This window comes from Oppia nitens, unplaced genomic scaffold (genome assembly GCF_028296485.1).
Source record: "Oppia nitens isolate AA-2021 unplaced genomic scaffold, nextdenovo-longstitch-racon4-pilon3 scaffold41_pilon_pilon_pilon, whole genome shotgun sequence".
In the NCBI taxonomy this organism is placed as follows: Eukaryota; Metazoa; Arthropoda; class Arachnida; order Sarcoptiformes; family Oppiidae; genus Oppia; species Oppia nitens.
The window spans coordinates 58,639-73,422 of record NW_026533223.1 but is presented as its reverse complement, the minus strand read 5'-3'; the positions used below and the strand labels follow the sequence as shown (position 1 = coordinate 73,422).

The window sequence follows — 14,784 nt, the reverse complement described above, 5'->3', positions numbered from 1 at the left end:
GGGTTAGACCCGGAACTGTATGTATGTGTGTGTGTGTGTGTGTGTGTTAGCACACATATCTAGTGTATATATGTATGTGTACTATCAACAGTGTATAGCAATATGTACCACACGTATGGTATCCATGATGAATATAATCGGGTATTCGGGTATTTAATACAGTATTATATAAATGGGTTAATTAAATATTTTTTTTTAAAAATTGTACTTGGTGGTTAAATTGCAATTTTTTTTGTGTAAATAAATTGATAAAAAAAATTTTTCATCATTAATAAATATATATATGTGTGTGTGTATAGAGGATCGGTATTAAATTGTTAGATAACAAAATTATATATATATATGAATGTCTGGCTGGATATATGTCGGGTATGGCCTTATACACTACTGGTTAGGTTATATAAGTGTATGTATGTGTAGTAGTAGTAGTAGTAGTAGTTGTGTTTAAGGGTGTAGTCATAAATAGGTAATATCTGTGCGTTTGTGCGGTAAATGGTAGACGCCTTAGTCGTGTGTTTGGTTTGCGTAACACTTGTTTGACTACTATTTGCGATATATATATATATATATATATATTTATTCACAAAAATAACAAGATTTCATAATAACAAAAAATTTACAGCCAGTCTCTCTCTCTCTCTCTCTCTCTCTCTCTCTCTCTCTCTCTCTCTCTCTCTCCCAACAATGTGTTTCCACATTTCCACTGTATATATATAAGTGTTGAGCAATCAAAATGATAATATGAAATCAATGGTATAGTACTGTAGCAAAAATTTTTCAATACATTTACTTTATAGACACAGTGTGTGTGTGTGTGTGTGTGTGTGTGTGTGTGTGTGTGTGTGTGTGTGTGTGTGTGTATGTGTATGTGTATGTGTATGTGTATGTATGTGTATGTATGTGTATGTATGTGTATGTATGTGTATGTATGTGTATGTATGTGTATGTATGTGTGTGTGTGTGTGTGTGTGTGTGTGTGTGTGTGTGTGTGTGTGTGTGTGTGTGTGTGTGTGTGTAAGTGTATGTATGTACAGTATGTATGTGTGTATAATATAAGTACAATACAGTAGTAATATATATATATAGTGTACTGTATATTCACTATACAGTAGAGTACAGTATTATTACTCAATAAAAGTAGTTTTTCATGAAATCTCTCTCTCTCTCTCTCTCTCTCACTCTTTATCACTAAAAATAATTACTATATTTCGCAACTTTCCTGGTTAGATGTTATTTTTATATATATATAAAAATATTTCATCTAGTACAATTCTATCCTGAAAAAAACAATAAAATTATAAATAATTTTCAACTAAAATAATTGTTTTTTTAAATAGCAAACAATTACTATAGGAATATATAGGAATATTTTCATTAAAATGCTTATAAATTGATTGGTTTTTATTATTTTGTATTTTTTTTAATTATTATAAAAATCATTTAAATTTTTGTTTGTATGTTAAATAATTATTAGTAATTTTCATGAACTTTCACACCACTGTTTATTGTGTTAATAATACATGTTTAACAGGGAAATTTCCTGGAAAATTTTTGATGCATTTTTATTTTTATTTGATTGAAATAATTTACTTCCCTAAATAATATTTTAGAAAATCCTAATTATTTTTTTAAAAAAAAATACACACACATTGATAAATATTACTTAAACTTACATTATATATATATATACATGTCATGTATTATACATAATAAAAAAAATAAAAATGTTAGACAAGTGTCTATTTATTTAGTTTGTATAATAGTTAAAGTTTTTCATACAAATCTATTGTAAATGTATAATAATAATAATAATAATTTATTAATAGTAATATTGTCATAATAAATTATGCATATCAATGCATATTTAAATGATATTATTATTTTTTTAAAGTTTGCATTTGTAAATTATTACTTAAATATTTAAAAAAAAAAAAAAATTATTTTGTTAAATAGTTATTTTTCAAACAAACAAAATTTTTAGACAATTTTTTTAGACAATTTTTTAGACAATTTTTTTTGTGTGTCTGTGTATTGTTTTTTTTTTGTGTTATAGTTATGTTGGTTACTATTAAATAGACATATTTCCCCCCCCCATTTTATTTAGCCCAAACCGAAACCGTAATCATAATCGTAAATTTTATAATATAATTATTATGTAATCATATTTATATGATACGTTAGTTATCTGAATATTATAATAATAATAATATAAAAACCAAACCGTTTATTTATTTGTACTCTAGACCCGTATAATAATTTAATATAATTTCATATTCAATCTAAAATCTAAAACAAAAATTATTGTATAATTAATATACAGTATATATTATATATATTTAATTACACGATCTAATCATATCTACATTGATTGCAAATATGCATATATATTATTTTTATTTATTTTTCAAAAAAAAAATATTTATAACTATAACAAACAATTACCAAAAATACTAAATACATGTTTGTTTGTTGTTTAGTAATTAAAATCAATTTTTTGAACGTTTTTGAAAATATTATTGAGAGAAAAACTTATATCCCATTATGTATAATATGACTATCCATTTGTATCCTCCAAATCATTGAATCATTCAATTCAATGCTTTTTTCAATGCAATTCAAAACTATATTATGCAATATTCTGTATAATTTTTTTAGTGTACTTTAAACAGTATATATATATATATATAAAAGCAGTTATCAATGCTAACTATGCCTTAACTACTACTACTACTATATATGTATTACTATTTATTTTTTCTTAACAATAAACAACACATTCAATGATTGTTTGTTTGTTTGTCTCTCTCGATGTTTACAAAACATTATTTTTTCGCTAATTAATAGTATTAATAATTATATTATTATTATTATTATGAATATTTGTTGCTATATAATACTGTACCTAAAAAAAAAACTAACAAACATTAATTATCACATATACAGTATAGGCAATTATTATTATTATTATTATTAACATAGCATAACATTTAGCATTGATAGCAATCGTGTAATTTATTTATTTATTTTTTTCATTGAGTGTTTCAACAATTATTTTTACGGTAAGTTTATTAATAACAACAATAATTTTATTTTTTTATAATTATATATAATTATAATTACCACACTATAAATTTTTATTTAAATATAATAATTCAATAATAATAATTAATTAATAAAGTCTAAAAATTAAATTAATAAACTAAAATAAGCATTGAATTTGGATTTTTCACTGCAATCACTGTACGGCCCGACGGGCGGCCACTTGTCGGTCATTTTGTTGTTGATTTTTTTCTTGATAAGCCTTAATACGGGCTTCAACTTCGGGTCTAAAATGTCTAATAAGTCCCTATAAAATTGATTATTTAAAAAAAAATATATGTGAAAACAATACATGTGATAACCATACGGGGTATATACTGTATATACAGTCATATTTACGGTAATACAATCAATCAATCAATAGCTACTATACCTGGACAGGCCAGGCGGCGGCGTCGCCCAACGCACATATGGTGTGTCCCTCTATTTGTTTGCTCATCTCGTAAATCATATCAATCTCTTGGGGTTTGGCATTGCCCTCAACGAAACGCCACATAATTTTATTGAGCCAACCGACCCCTTCCCGACATGGGGTACACTATATATAAATATTAGAAAACAAGTATCGGTAAAAAAATCGGTAATTTTTATGGTACGGTACGGTACGGTTACTCACTTGTCCGCAACTTTCGTGCTTATAAAACGTCAGAAGTCTAGCTATAGCCCTGACCACATCGGTCTGTTTATTCATAACAATCAGTGCTGCCGTTCCCAGTCCAGACTGGGCGGCGACCAGCGAATCGAAATCCATTAGTACTTCTTCGCAAACTTTTTTCGGTATAATCGGCGTCGACGAACCGCCGGGAATAATGCCCAACAGGTTATCCCAACCGCCAACAATGCCACCGCAATGTCTATCAATTAGCTCTCTCAACGGTATCGACATTTCCTCCTCAACCGTACACGGATTGTTCACGTGACCCGATATATTGAACAATTTGGTACCACTGTTACGGGTGCGACCGAACGACACAAACCAGGCACCGCCCCGACGACAAATAGTCGGCGCAACGGCTATCGATTCGACATTGTTGACGGTTGTCGGACAGCCGAACACACCGATATCGGCCGGAAACGGTGGCTTCAGACGCGGCTTTCCTTGTTTGCCTTCAATGGACTCGATCAGTGCCGTCTCTTCGCCGCAAATATAAGCGCCGGCACCCCTGTGAACGTAGATATCGAAATCGTAGCCCGAATTGCAGGCATTGCGGCCAATAAGTCCGGCTTCGTAGGCCTCGCGTATGGCTATCTGCAAATTGGACGCTTCGTTATAAAATTCGCCCCTAATATAGATGTAAGCGGCCATCGCTCCCATAGCCCGACCGGCCACCAGACATCCCTCGATCAGCTTATGCGGATCGTGACGCATAATCTCCCTGTCCTTGCAGGTGCCCGGTTCGCCTTCATCGGCGTTAACTACCAGATATTTTGGCCGTCCATCGGGCGGTTTGAGCATAAAACTCCATTTAAGACCAGTAGGAAAGCCGGCACCGCCTCTGCCCCGCAAACCGGAGGCTTTCATTTCGTTGATAATCCATTCGTGACCTTTCAGTAGGATCTCCTTAGTCTTATACCAATCGCCCTTTTGATTGTAAAAAAAAACAGATACAAGAGATTATAGGGTATATCATCATCAGATGAGGTCACCGTTGATGACCACCAATAATACTAATAATAATACCCTTTTGAGTGCACCCGACAGTCTCCAGTCGTGTCTTCCGTAAAGATTTGTAAATATTCGGTCAGAATCGGCAAGTGGTCCGAACTTTGTCTGCGGAGGTCATATATAACATCAATATATATATTGTAAGACATAATCAATGGGTGATATCAAGGATATACCTTTTGCGGAGGCGGTGGTGGCGGCGGCGGCGGCGGTGTAGTAGTCTGTGAGCTCTGGTATCGGATCTGTTGTTGCGGTGACTGATGTCTGGCGATCACTGAAAGACCAAACAGATATTGAATTCAGACCATTGATGTCTTGACATTGTCTAACCTGTTTGGATCTGATTCCTGGTCGTCGTCATCGTCATCATTAGCCTCATATTGTGTGCCATTGTCTGTGTGTGACCGCAACTCTCAGGTCACCCGATTGGTTGACCCGTAAAAAAAACTTTGCGGTGTTGTTGACGATGATGACCGCCGCTGGTGGTGTCCTAACCGTTGATTTTTTTAATAGATAGGTATTAATACCGCCGGTATGTATATGTGTGTGTCCGCGACCTTATCGGGACAATAATAATCGGGTAGTAATTGGTGTCAAAAAAAAAAATATATAAATAATTATTATTATATTTATTAATAATTTTTGTTTTATTATTATTTAATAAACAAATAATATATATTTGTGTACTAAAAGTGATACATAAATATCGCTATAATTTTAGGCTATTTTGGGTTAAAATATTTATAAAACTAAAATAATTTTTAATTTTTATTATATGTTTAAAAAAAATTTTTAATATAAAAAATTTAGTTTTTTTATATTAACGTTGTTTTAATAATTTTGTTGTTATTGTCTTTAAATTTTTCAATAATTATCATTAAATAAAAATTATTATTATTTTATTATTATTATTATATTTGTGTTATAAATACAGTACTTTAATAACATAATTGATGTAATGTTTTATATTATTAATATACAGTATATACTGTAAGGAGTAGTTCACATATTACGTTCGCGCAGTTGAGGGAGGGGGAGGGGGTCGGCAAAAAGCGATTTTTTGCAAACAAGGGGGAGGGGGATGGGTAGTAAACTTAAAAACGTTCGCATTTTTTAGAAAATATAGTATTATTTTAGTGGTGATGGGGGGGGGGGTTTAGCGCTGTTATGGACATATGTGAACGTAATTTTTTTTCATATAATGACTACATGCAAACAAAGGGATGGGTGAGGGGGGGGTCTAGATTTGCGAACGTATTATGTGAACCGCCCCTTAATATAATTTATATCTAAAAATTTTTTGTACAGTAATTGTGTATTAAAATACCGGTTATTATATATTAAACGGTTATTATTTGATAATTAATTAAATTAATTAATTGTTTTTTTTAGTGACCCGGAAGTGATGTCCGATTCATTGTCCTCGACGTCGACGTCTTCATCGGCGGCCAAACGATACCAATCGTTACCATTAAGTCGTGTAAAGACAATCATGCGGTCGTCGCCCGACGTATCGGCCATTAGTCCGCAGGCCATCCAATTGACCGCACATTCGGCTGTTTGTTGTTGTTGTTGTTGTCTTTGATTTCATTATTAATTAAAACTTTTTTTTTTTTGGTTAAAACAGAAACTATTGATAACATTACTGCTGAAGACATCGTACGAAACAAAGATGAAGACAAAGAAGTCGAAGAATACAGTCCTAAGACGTGAACTAAACTATAAAGATTTGGCTACAGTTGTGTCCCATAATCGGCGGTTAGATTTTCTCAAAGATATAATACCCGAAAAGATTAAAGTCAAACATTTGGCCACCAAATCAACCAACAAAAATGTGGTCAACTTATAGTTTAAAATCAATCAATGATTATCATTATCATCGGTACTTTAGTGGTGACACAATCTAATGGCAACTTTATTGCAACTATTAATTAATTAATTAATTAATTAATTAATTAATTAGTTAATAATTGTTATATTTAAAGATTGTATTAATTGAATCATATGTTTGTTTGTTTTTTTTAATTATAAATATCATTCATCCAAAACAAAAATATATTTTGTATTAATAGTTATGAAACTTATTGATTATTTTTTTTGTTGTTAAAAATTAATTATCATTAATTAATATATTTATATATTATATAAGTTTATAAACATATATATATATATATTAATACATATTAACAAAAAAATATATATACATTAAAATTGAATAAAATAAATTGAATGTTTTATAATAATATTTATATTATACAATTATTTTTATTACAATTATATTATTTTTTTAACATTTATGTATAAAATATCTTATTTTTTTACAGATTATTATTATTATTGTTAATATTAAACCGATTACCTGTAACTGTAATATCCATTAGTTTATTATATAACTACTGATACGTTATTAATAGGATTAGTATTATATTTATAAATACATTTTTAAAACATTTTTTTTTTGAAAAAAAAAACATCTAATTTGATATTTAAATGCTAAGTATTATATTGATATATAAATTATATAAAAATATATATAAATTTTATAGTATATAATGTTTGTATTATAAAAACAAATTTTGTATATATTTTTTAAAAATTTAATAATTTTGAAACATTATTTGTAATGAAAAAAACAACTTTCATATTTTATGTAAGGAAAGAGAGAGAGAGAGAGAGAGAGAGAGAGAGAGAGAGAGAGAGAGAGAGAGAGGAGTTAAAAATTATTTATATATAAAAAAATTAATAAGTTTTAATTAAAAAATAATAATAATAATTAATATGTACTGCAATTTAATTAAAATTATAATTTGTTTACATTTTTATTTTTTGACTAATTGATAAGTTAAAAAAAAATTAGTAAAAAATAATAATAATAATAAAATAAAATGAAACAAATAAAATTGATTGAAACAAACAATAGAAACAATCCTAAAATAAAAGTTTTATTTTTATAATTAGGTATTTATTAAACCAACAAAAAAAAATTTGTGTTATAATAAAGACAATGAATTTATATCTATTATTATGTCAAATATATTTACTAATGATTGTCCAGTTATGTCCAATAAATAAATGTAAGTCTCAAACAATTCAACTAAAACAACCCCCAAATGACCCCCTGGTTGTAGTCCAGGTCAAGTCCAGCAGCAGTCCTACTATTACTGCTACTACCTCACCATCACTTCCTCCCGATCCTCCACCACCTCCTACTACTTCACTACTCAACAGCTATACTGCAAATAATAGTCTAATAAGTATATCTAGAAGAAGACTGAAGAGATCGTTGACAACAAAAAAGTTAAGACAAATAACAACAGCTAAACAACAATTGAAACCTAAGTTAAAACTTGTGGACAATCATCATCATCATCATCCAGACAATCATCAATCGGATTGGATAATCATGGATTATCACCAATTGATTCCTAATAATACAAATGAGACAACTAATGGTTTACCACTTACTTCTATATCTACTTCGACAACAACAGCAACTAGTAATCCATTATCTTCTATATATAATTATAATTACCCGACGATGACGACCACGACATCATCATCAGTAGTAATACCCGATTGGATAATATCGATAACCGCGAAACCCGATTGGATTATAATGGATGATAATAATAATGGTTCACATAATATGTTAGACGATAATATGGGACAACAAACAGCAAATAAAAAACTTGAAGACAACAACACCAATACTACTCGGCAAAGACAACAACAATCACCGGTTAATAGCAAACTAACCGCAAAGTCATCGACAACTAAGCAGCAGATAATAACAACTACTAGAAAAAAGTGGTCAATTAAGCCAATTGTTTCCGATAGTGATTATCATCATCAGCAACAACAACAACAACAGCAACTAAGTGGACACCAATTTGCTGTTAAAGATAAGCTATTATCAAATAATAGGAAAATAAAAAATCAATGGCCAGTAGTAGCCGATAGTAGTTTACATAATCAGCAAAAAGTTATCGCAATTAATCAATCAATCGATGATAGAAAAAGTGATAATAATTTCAATCTAACTAAAAGACAGATGAGATCACAACTATTGGATTCATTAACAAAATTGCTTTCAAGAGTAAAATCAGAGACATCATCATTGGATCAATTAGATGGTAACACTAATATTATTATATATATACTGTATATTAATTAATTAATCAATTAATAATAAAACTAATCAATTATTAATTATAAAAAAATTTTTAGGCTATTTACTAATCCTTTTTAAAAAAAAAAATTTTCATTAAATAAATAGTTTTTACAAACATTATATTAGCCAATGTTTGCCATCTAATAATTATATAATATTTTTTTATTTAAAAATAATAATATTATTTAATATTTAATTTATTTTTTTTAATTTATATTTTTTTTAATATATAGTATCCAAACAAAATGTTAGTCAAAATATTAATGCAAAAAGGATTCGTCAAAAATTTGATAAAATACTTAAAACACAGTTTTTAAACAATGGTATTATTATTATTAATTATTATTTATGCTTTATATTATAATTATAATTTTTTAATATCTATTTTTAATAATTTTATTTATATTATATTAATTGATTTAAATCTATAGCATATATTAAATTAAGTAATATATATATATATATATATATAGTATATATATTTTTAAATGTATATAAGTAATATATTATAAGTTGTATATTTTTAGATAAAAAAATAAATTTGGAAATTATAATTTAAGTTTAAATCATATTAGCATAATATATATTAGTATATATTGATAATAATATATATTAAAATTAAAATTTATTTCTATATATTAGATACAAAAAAAGCAAATGTAAATCAAAATAAACTGATAACAAAACAAGTAAAAGCATTGAATGATACAAAATATTTGGAAACTAATTCAACAATTGATGAAAAACTGGTTAACAATAATAATAATAATAATATATCGGAAAACAATGCAATAAAATCAGATAATTTCAATGACATAACAAATCAATCAATCAATGAATTGAAAACCAATTGGCATAAAAACTTTGATCAAACAAATCAAAGTAGAAAACATATTATAGATATTGAAAGTCAAACTAATATTACTAATAATAATAATAATAATAATAGTTTTATTATCACTGAAACATCTAATAATAATAATAATAATAATACAGACAATCAAATTGTAAAATCAAATTCATTTAATAGTTTAAATGAAATTTTACATAAAATGGACGAACAAATTGATAGAAAAGATAATAGTTTAGTATTTAATTTGAATAATAATAATAATAATAATAATAATAATAATAATAATAATAATAGTATTAGTAATATAATAAATAATAAAAATGTTAGCAAAATTAAAATATATAGTTTTAAAGTCTATGAAATTGATTTTACGGACGGCACACATCAAGTTTTAACACAATAGCTAATAATTTAATTTAATATACTTTAATATAGTTGTATATTATTTATATATATATATATATATTGTATTTAAATGTTAATATTAAAAAATATATATTTAATATCTTAATAATAATATTTTTTGATTTATTTTGTATTATAGTAAATTATATAAATAATAATAATAATAGTTTTCATAAAATTTATTTAAAATATTAATATTATGTAAAATATTTTTTATTTAATTAGAATTTATTTAAATAATGTTTTTATGTTTATTTAATCAAATATATATATATATATATACACACAGTATATATATATTAAAAATTTAAATTTTTTTTAATAATTAAAATAATTTTGTTTTAAAACTTATAATGTGATATAAATAAATAATAATTTTAAAACATTTTATTTTAGCAGTTATATACTGTATATAATTTATATACTGTTTTTAATACAAATTTATAGTATGACTATAAAAAAATAAATAAAAACATTTATCACTGGATTTTATCAATGAAAGTGTCAGACAATTAAATAGAGCGACGTTTTTATAGTTATATATAAATTAAATAATAATATATTATTTTATTTTATTATAATATTATTATATAGTTTTTTTTAAATAATCAGTATATTTAAAATATTTTATTCAAAAAAATAATAAATAAATTAAATAATTTATTATCAAATAGTTTTTTTTGAATAACAATATAGCGTCGATAATTAAAAATAGTTTTTTTTGTTGTTGAAATTAATTTATAGTATAATAAAAAAATATATAAAAATCATTTTTAACTATATTTATTATTCTAGATAAGTGTAGAAATTTTAAATAAATAATAATAATAATAATAATAAAAAGTTTTAGTTTATCGCTTAAATAATAAATTTTAAAAAAACTTTAATTTTTAAAAAAACTAAATTATCCCATTAAATAATCAAAATAAATTAAACCGTAATTTTTCTACATTTATTTTATCAATTATATAATTTTTTATAATATTTAAAATGAGTTTATAGTTTTAAAAACTATCGGTTAATCCAAAAATGTTTTTTTTTTAAATTTTTTAAAAATTTAATCAGCAATGTGTCAACAATTTTATATAAACATTTATAAAAATTTATCTTATATCTTTATTGAATTTTTTTTATAAATATATAAATTAAAATTATTATTATTATAATTTATATATTATGATTATAGAAAATAAACACATAATTAATTTTATTTAAAAAAAATAATCTATTTTATCTAATTTTATTTATAAATTTTTTCATTTTTTTAAATACAATACATCAATTATCAATTTTAATATAACTTTAAATAATAATAATAATATTTAAATATAAATAAAAACATTTTAACATCATTTTTTTATAATAAAAAATAATAATAATATAATTACGATATATAAATATATATGAGATTTAAATAAATGGATAAATTAATTATTTTATACCGTAATATACTATATATTTATACATATATATAGTGAATGAGATTCGTATAATTGCTAAAATGAAAACTGAAAAAAAAATGATTTAATTAATTAAAATATTTTTCTAAAAAAAATATTAAAAACAAACTTAAAAAAATAAATAACATAAAACTTACTTAAATATTGATTGAAAACTAAATTTATAGGATAGTAATGGATAAACAAAACAAAAAAAAATGTGTGGATATAATGGCACAACAAATATCTAACAGCGCATCCTATAATATAGCTACCAATAACTACCATCCATGCGATCCGCCTCCGTGTCCACCCTTACCGAAACTGATACTGAATCCCTTTCCGTGACCACCACCACCACCGCCAAACAGGTCACCGAAACCGCCGAAACCGCCGAAACCGTGACTATCGAAACCGTGAGACAGCGGCAAAACAAGCGGTTTGGATATCAGTGTCGGATTTTTGCGCAAAACAATTTTCGGCAACGGTAGAAACAACGGTATCTTATCGAAGGATAGTCCGATTTCGGGTATTGGCAACACAAATGCCGGTGCTTTGACCGATTGATGGTGACTCTCGTAGCCACCGTCTCCACCACCGCCACCACCGTATTCATCGTTGGCAAACACTGAGACAATCAGCAAACATAGTACTAGCTATAGATGTATTGGTTTTTTGTAGTAATGATTATAACAAAATTAAAAAAAATTATAATTAAAAAAACTTATATATTTAAAAAAAAACTTAAAATTATTTAATAAATTTATTAATGTAGATAACTTACAAATAGATTCATATTTAATATTATTTATTTATGATTTCAAATGACACTTTTAAAAATATATAGAAAATATATAGAAAACACACAACAAATAGAAAATTGAAATTTTTTTTTATTATTATAAAAAAAAATATAATGTAAAGTGAAAGTGGATGCAAATTGAATGCAAACTAAATTGAAAATGTTTGCAAAACTATTGAAAACTAGTGTCTTATATGAGAAGCAGAAAATATTTGGGTCACTAAATAAAGTTATCGTTTAATATATATATATCTATATAAACCCCTGTTTTTTGAAAGCAAATCTCTCTCTCTCTCTCTCTTTCTCTCTCTCTCTCTCTCTCTCTCTCTTTCTCTCTCTCTTTCTCTCTCTCTCTCTCTCTCTCTCTCTCTCTCTGAAAAAACCAACACTTATCCGGAAACAGACTGACGGCCACAACAAAACTAGAAGTGAATACTTTATACATATATATACTGTATATACCGTATAAATACTTGATATAAAGATATAGCAAATTATTATATATATACACTGTATATCTAGACTTAAGCACAGGTATGTGTGTGTGTAAAATCCATGTGCTCTCTCCTCTTACAAAAAATTGTGTAATACAGTACAACAATAAACAAAAAAGTTTGGTGTGTATGTATGTGTGTATGTATGTGTGTATGTATGTGTGTATGTATGTGTGTATGTATGTGTGTATGTATGTGTGTATGTATGTGTGTATGTATGTGTGTATGTATGTGTGTATGTATGTGTGTATGTATGTGTGTATGTATGTGTGTATGTATGTGTGTATGTATGTGTGTATGTATGTGTGTGTATGTATGTGTGTATGTATGTGTGTATGTATGTGTGTGTATGTGTGTGTGTTTGTGTATATGTGTGTGTATGTGTGTGTGTATGTGTGTGTGTGTGTGTGTGTGTGTGTGTGTGTGTGTGTGTGTGTGTGTGTGTGTGTGTGTGTGTGTGTGTGTGTGTGTGTGTGTGTGTGTGTGTGATGGTGTGAGGGGTCACTTTAAAAAACTAGTTCATTAGGGAATTACAATAAGCAAAACATTAAAATGTTTGATGTTTTTTGGCTAAAATTTATTATATAATATATATATATAACAAAGTTTCAGTGTTTTGTTGGGGACAATGATTATACATAAATATAATTTTAGCCAAAAAATTACTTATCATTTTCTCATTTTTAAAAAATAATGTCATCAAAAAAATATAAGTTTCAAATTTACTTAATTAGAAAAATCATTGTAAAACTATTAACTTATATATATATATACATATAAATTTCTAAAAGTTTTGAATTGTTTTTAATTTAATTTTTATTTTTAGAATTATTATTAGTAACTTAACTAAAATAAAGTTTTATTTGAAAGCTATATTAAATATATATATATATATTTGTTAATAAAAAATTTATTATAATTAAAAAAAAAATATTTACTAGTTTTAGTTTATTTCATATATATATTGATATAAATTATTAAGTCTAACATTTAATTAATGCTAATTAAAACTATAATATTAAAAAAAAAATAAAAATAATATTATAATTTAATTAACTATATATTAAATTATTTTTATGTTATTGAAGTTCATATTGAAGTTTATAATAAGTTTGATAATGAATTTTATTCAATAGTTATAAAAGTATTTAAAAAAAAAAATTTTTTTTTTAAATTAATTACACAATGACTTAATATTGTTAAAAATAGAAAAAAATATGTTATGAATAACTTTAAAAAAAAAATTTTTTTTTTACAAAATTATAGTGGGTCATAATTTTTTTCAAAAAATAATAATAATAATAATTTATTTACTAAATTATTCAATTTCATTAAGTAGTAAATATTATTTTTATAAAAAAATTTATTGTTATTTTTTTTGTAAATATCATAATTTATTTCCTGTAGTACCTACCTGTCCAAATATTATTTGCAACTAGCACAGTTATATAAATTATAATATAGATTATAATATAATGTTTAAAAAAATAATTTAAATATAGATTGAAAATAACATAATTTGTTATAAATAATAATTTTAATAACTAATAGTAAAAAAATATACTGTATTATAGTTGTTGTTATAAATAATAATTGAAATGAAAAGTTTTACAAAAATTATAGTATTTTAAAATATTTAATAATAATAATAATAATAATAAAAACTGATAACTTGTTTTGCAATTTAATTTAAACTAATAAAATAATAAAAAGACATCAATATATTTTTTCACTTATAAAAAAAACAATAGATGCTAATAATAGATTTTTTTTCAAAAATTAATACTATAATAATATATTGATTAAAAAATTGAATTTGAATTTTGTTTGTTTGTTAAAACATTGTTTTAAAAAT

General features: G+C 25.2%; 3 protein-coding genes across 4 annotated transcripts; 1 reads left to right on the top strand and 2 right to left on the bottom strand.

Moving 5' to 3' along the window:
• Positions 1–3,125: 3,125 nt before the first annotated feature.
• Positions 3,126–5,367, bottom strand: LOC128959128 (NADH dehydrogenase [ubiquinone] flavoprotein 1, mitochondrial-like). The gene is made up of 6 exons (XM_054305068.1): positions 5,096–5,367; positions 4,942–5,039; positions 4,781–4,870; positions 3,716–4,681; positions 3,473–3,637; positions 3,126–3,346 (listed from the first exon to the last, which is right to left on the bottom strand). Exons 1-6 carry the CDS (start codon positions 5,154–5,156, stop codon positions 3,236–3,238), a joined length of 1,491 nt encoding a protein of 496 aa, XP_054161043.1. The 5' UTR covers positions 5,157–5,367; the 3' UTR covers positions 3,126–3,235.
• Positions 5,368–6,056: 689 nt separating this feature from the next.
• On the top strand, positions 6,057–6,685 carry LOC128959132 (chromatin accessibility complex protein 1-like). Of its 2 annotated transcripts, XM_054305073.1 has the most exons (3): positions 6,057–6,094; positions 6,158–6,323; positions 6,393–6,685. In XM_054305073.1, exons 2-3 carry the CDS (start codon positions 6,171–6,173, stop codon positions 6,612–6,614), a joined length of 375 nt encoding a protein of 124 aa, XP_054161048.1. In that variant the 5' UTR covers positions 6,057–6,094; positions 6,158–6,170; the 3' UTR covers positions 6,615–6,685. The 2 variants fall into 2 exon arrangements, with proteins under 2 accessions (XP_054161048.1, XP_054161049.1); XM_054305074.1 differs by lacking the exon at positions 6,057–6,094 and having other exon boundaries at positions 6,113–6,323.
• A 5,229-nt stretch (positions 6,686–11,914) lies between these two features.
• On the bottom strand, positions 11,915–12,429 carry LOC128959100 (uncharacterized). Its single transcript, XM_054305043.1, has 2 exons — positions 12,418–12,429; positions 11,915–12,289 (listed from the first exon to the last, which is right to left on the bottom strand). The coding sequence occupies exons 1-2, from the start codon at positions 12,427–12,429 to the stop codon at positions 11,915–11,917; spliced, it is 387 nt and encodes a 128-aa protein (XP_054161018.1).
• Between the last annotated feature and the right edge of the window lie 2,355 nt (positions 12,430–14,784).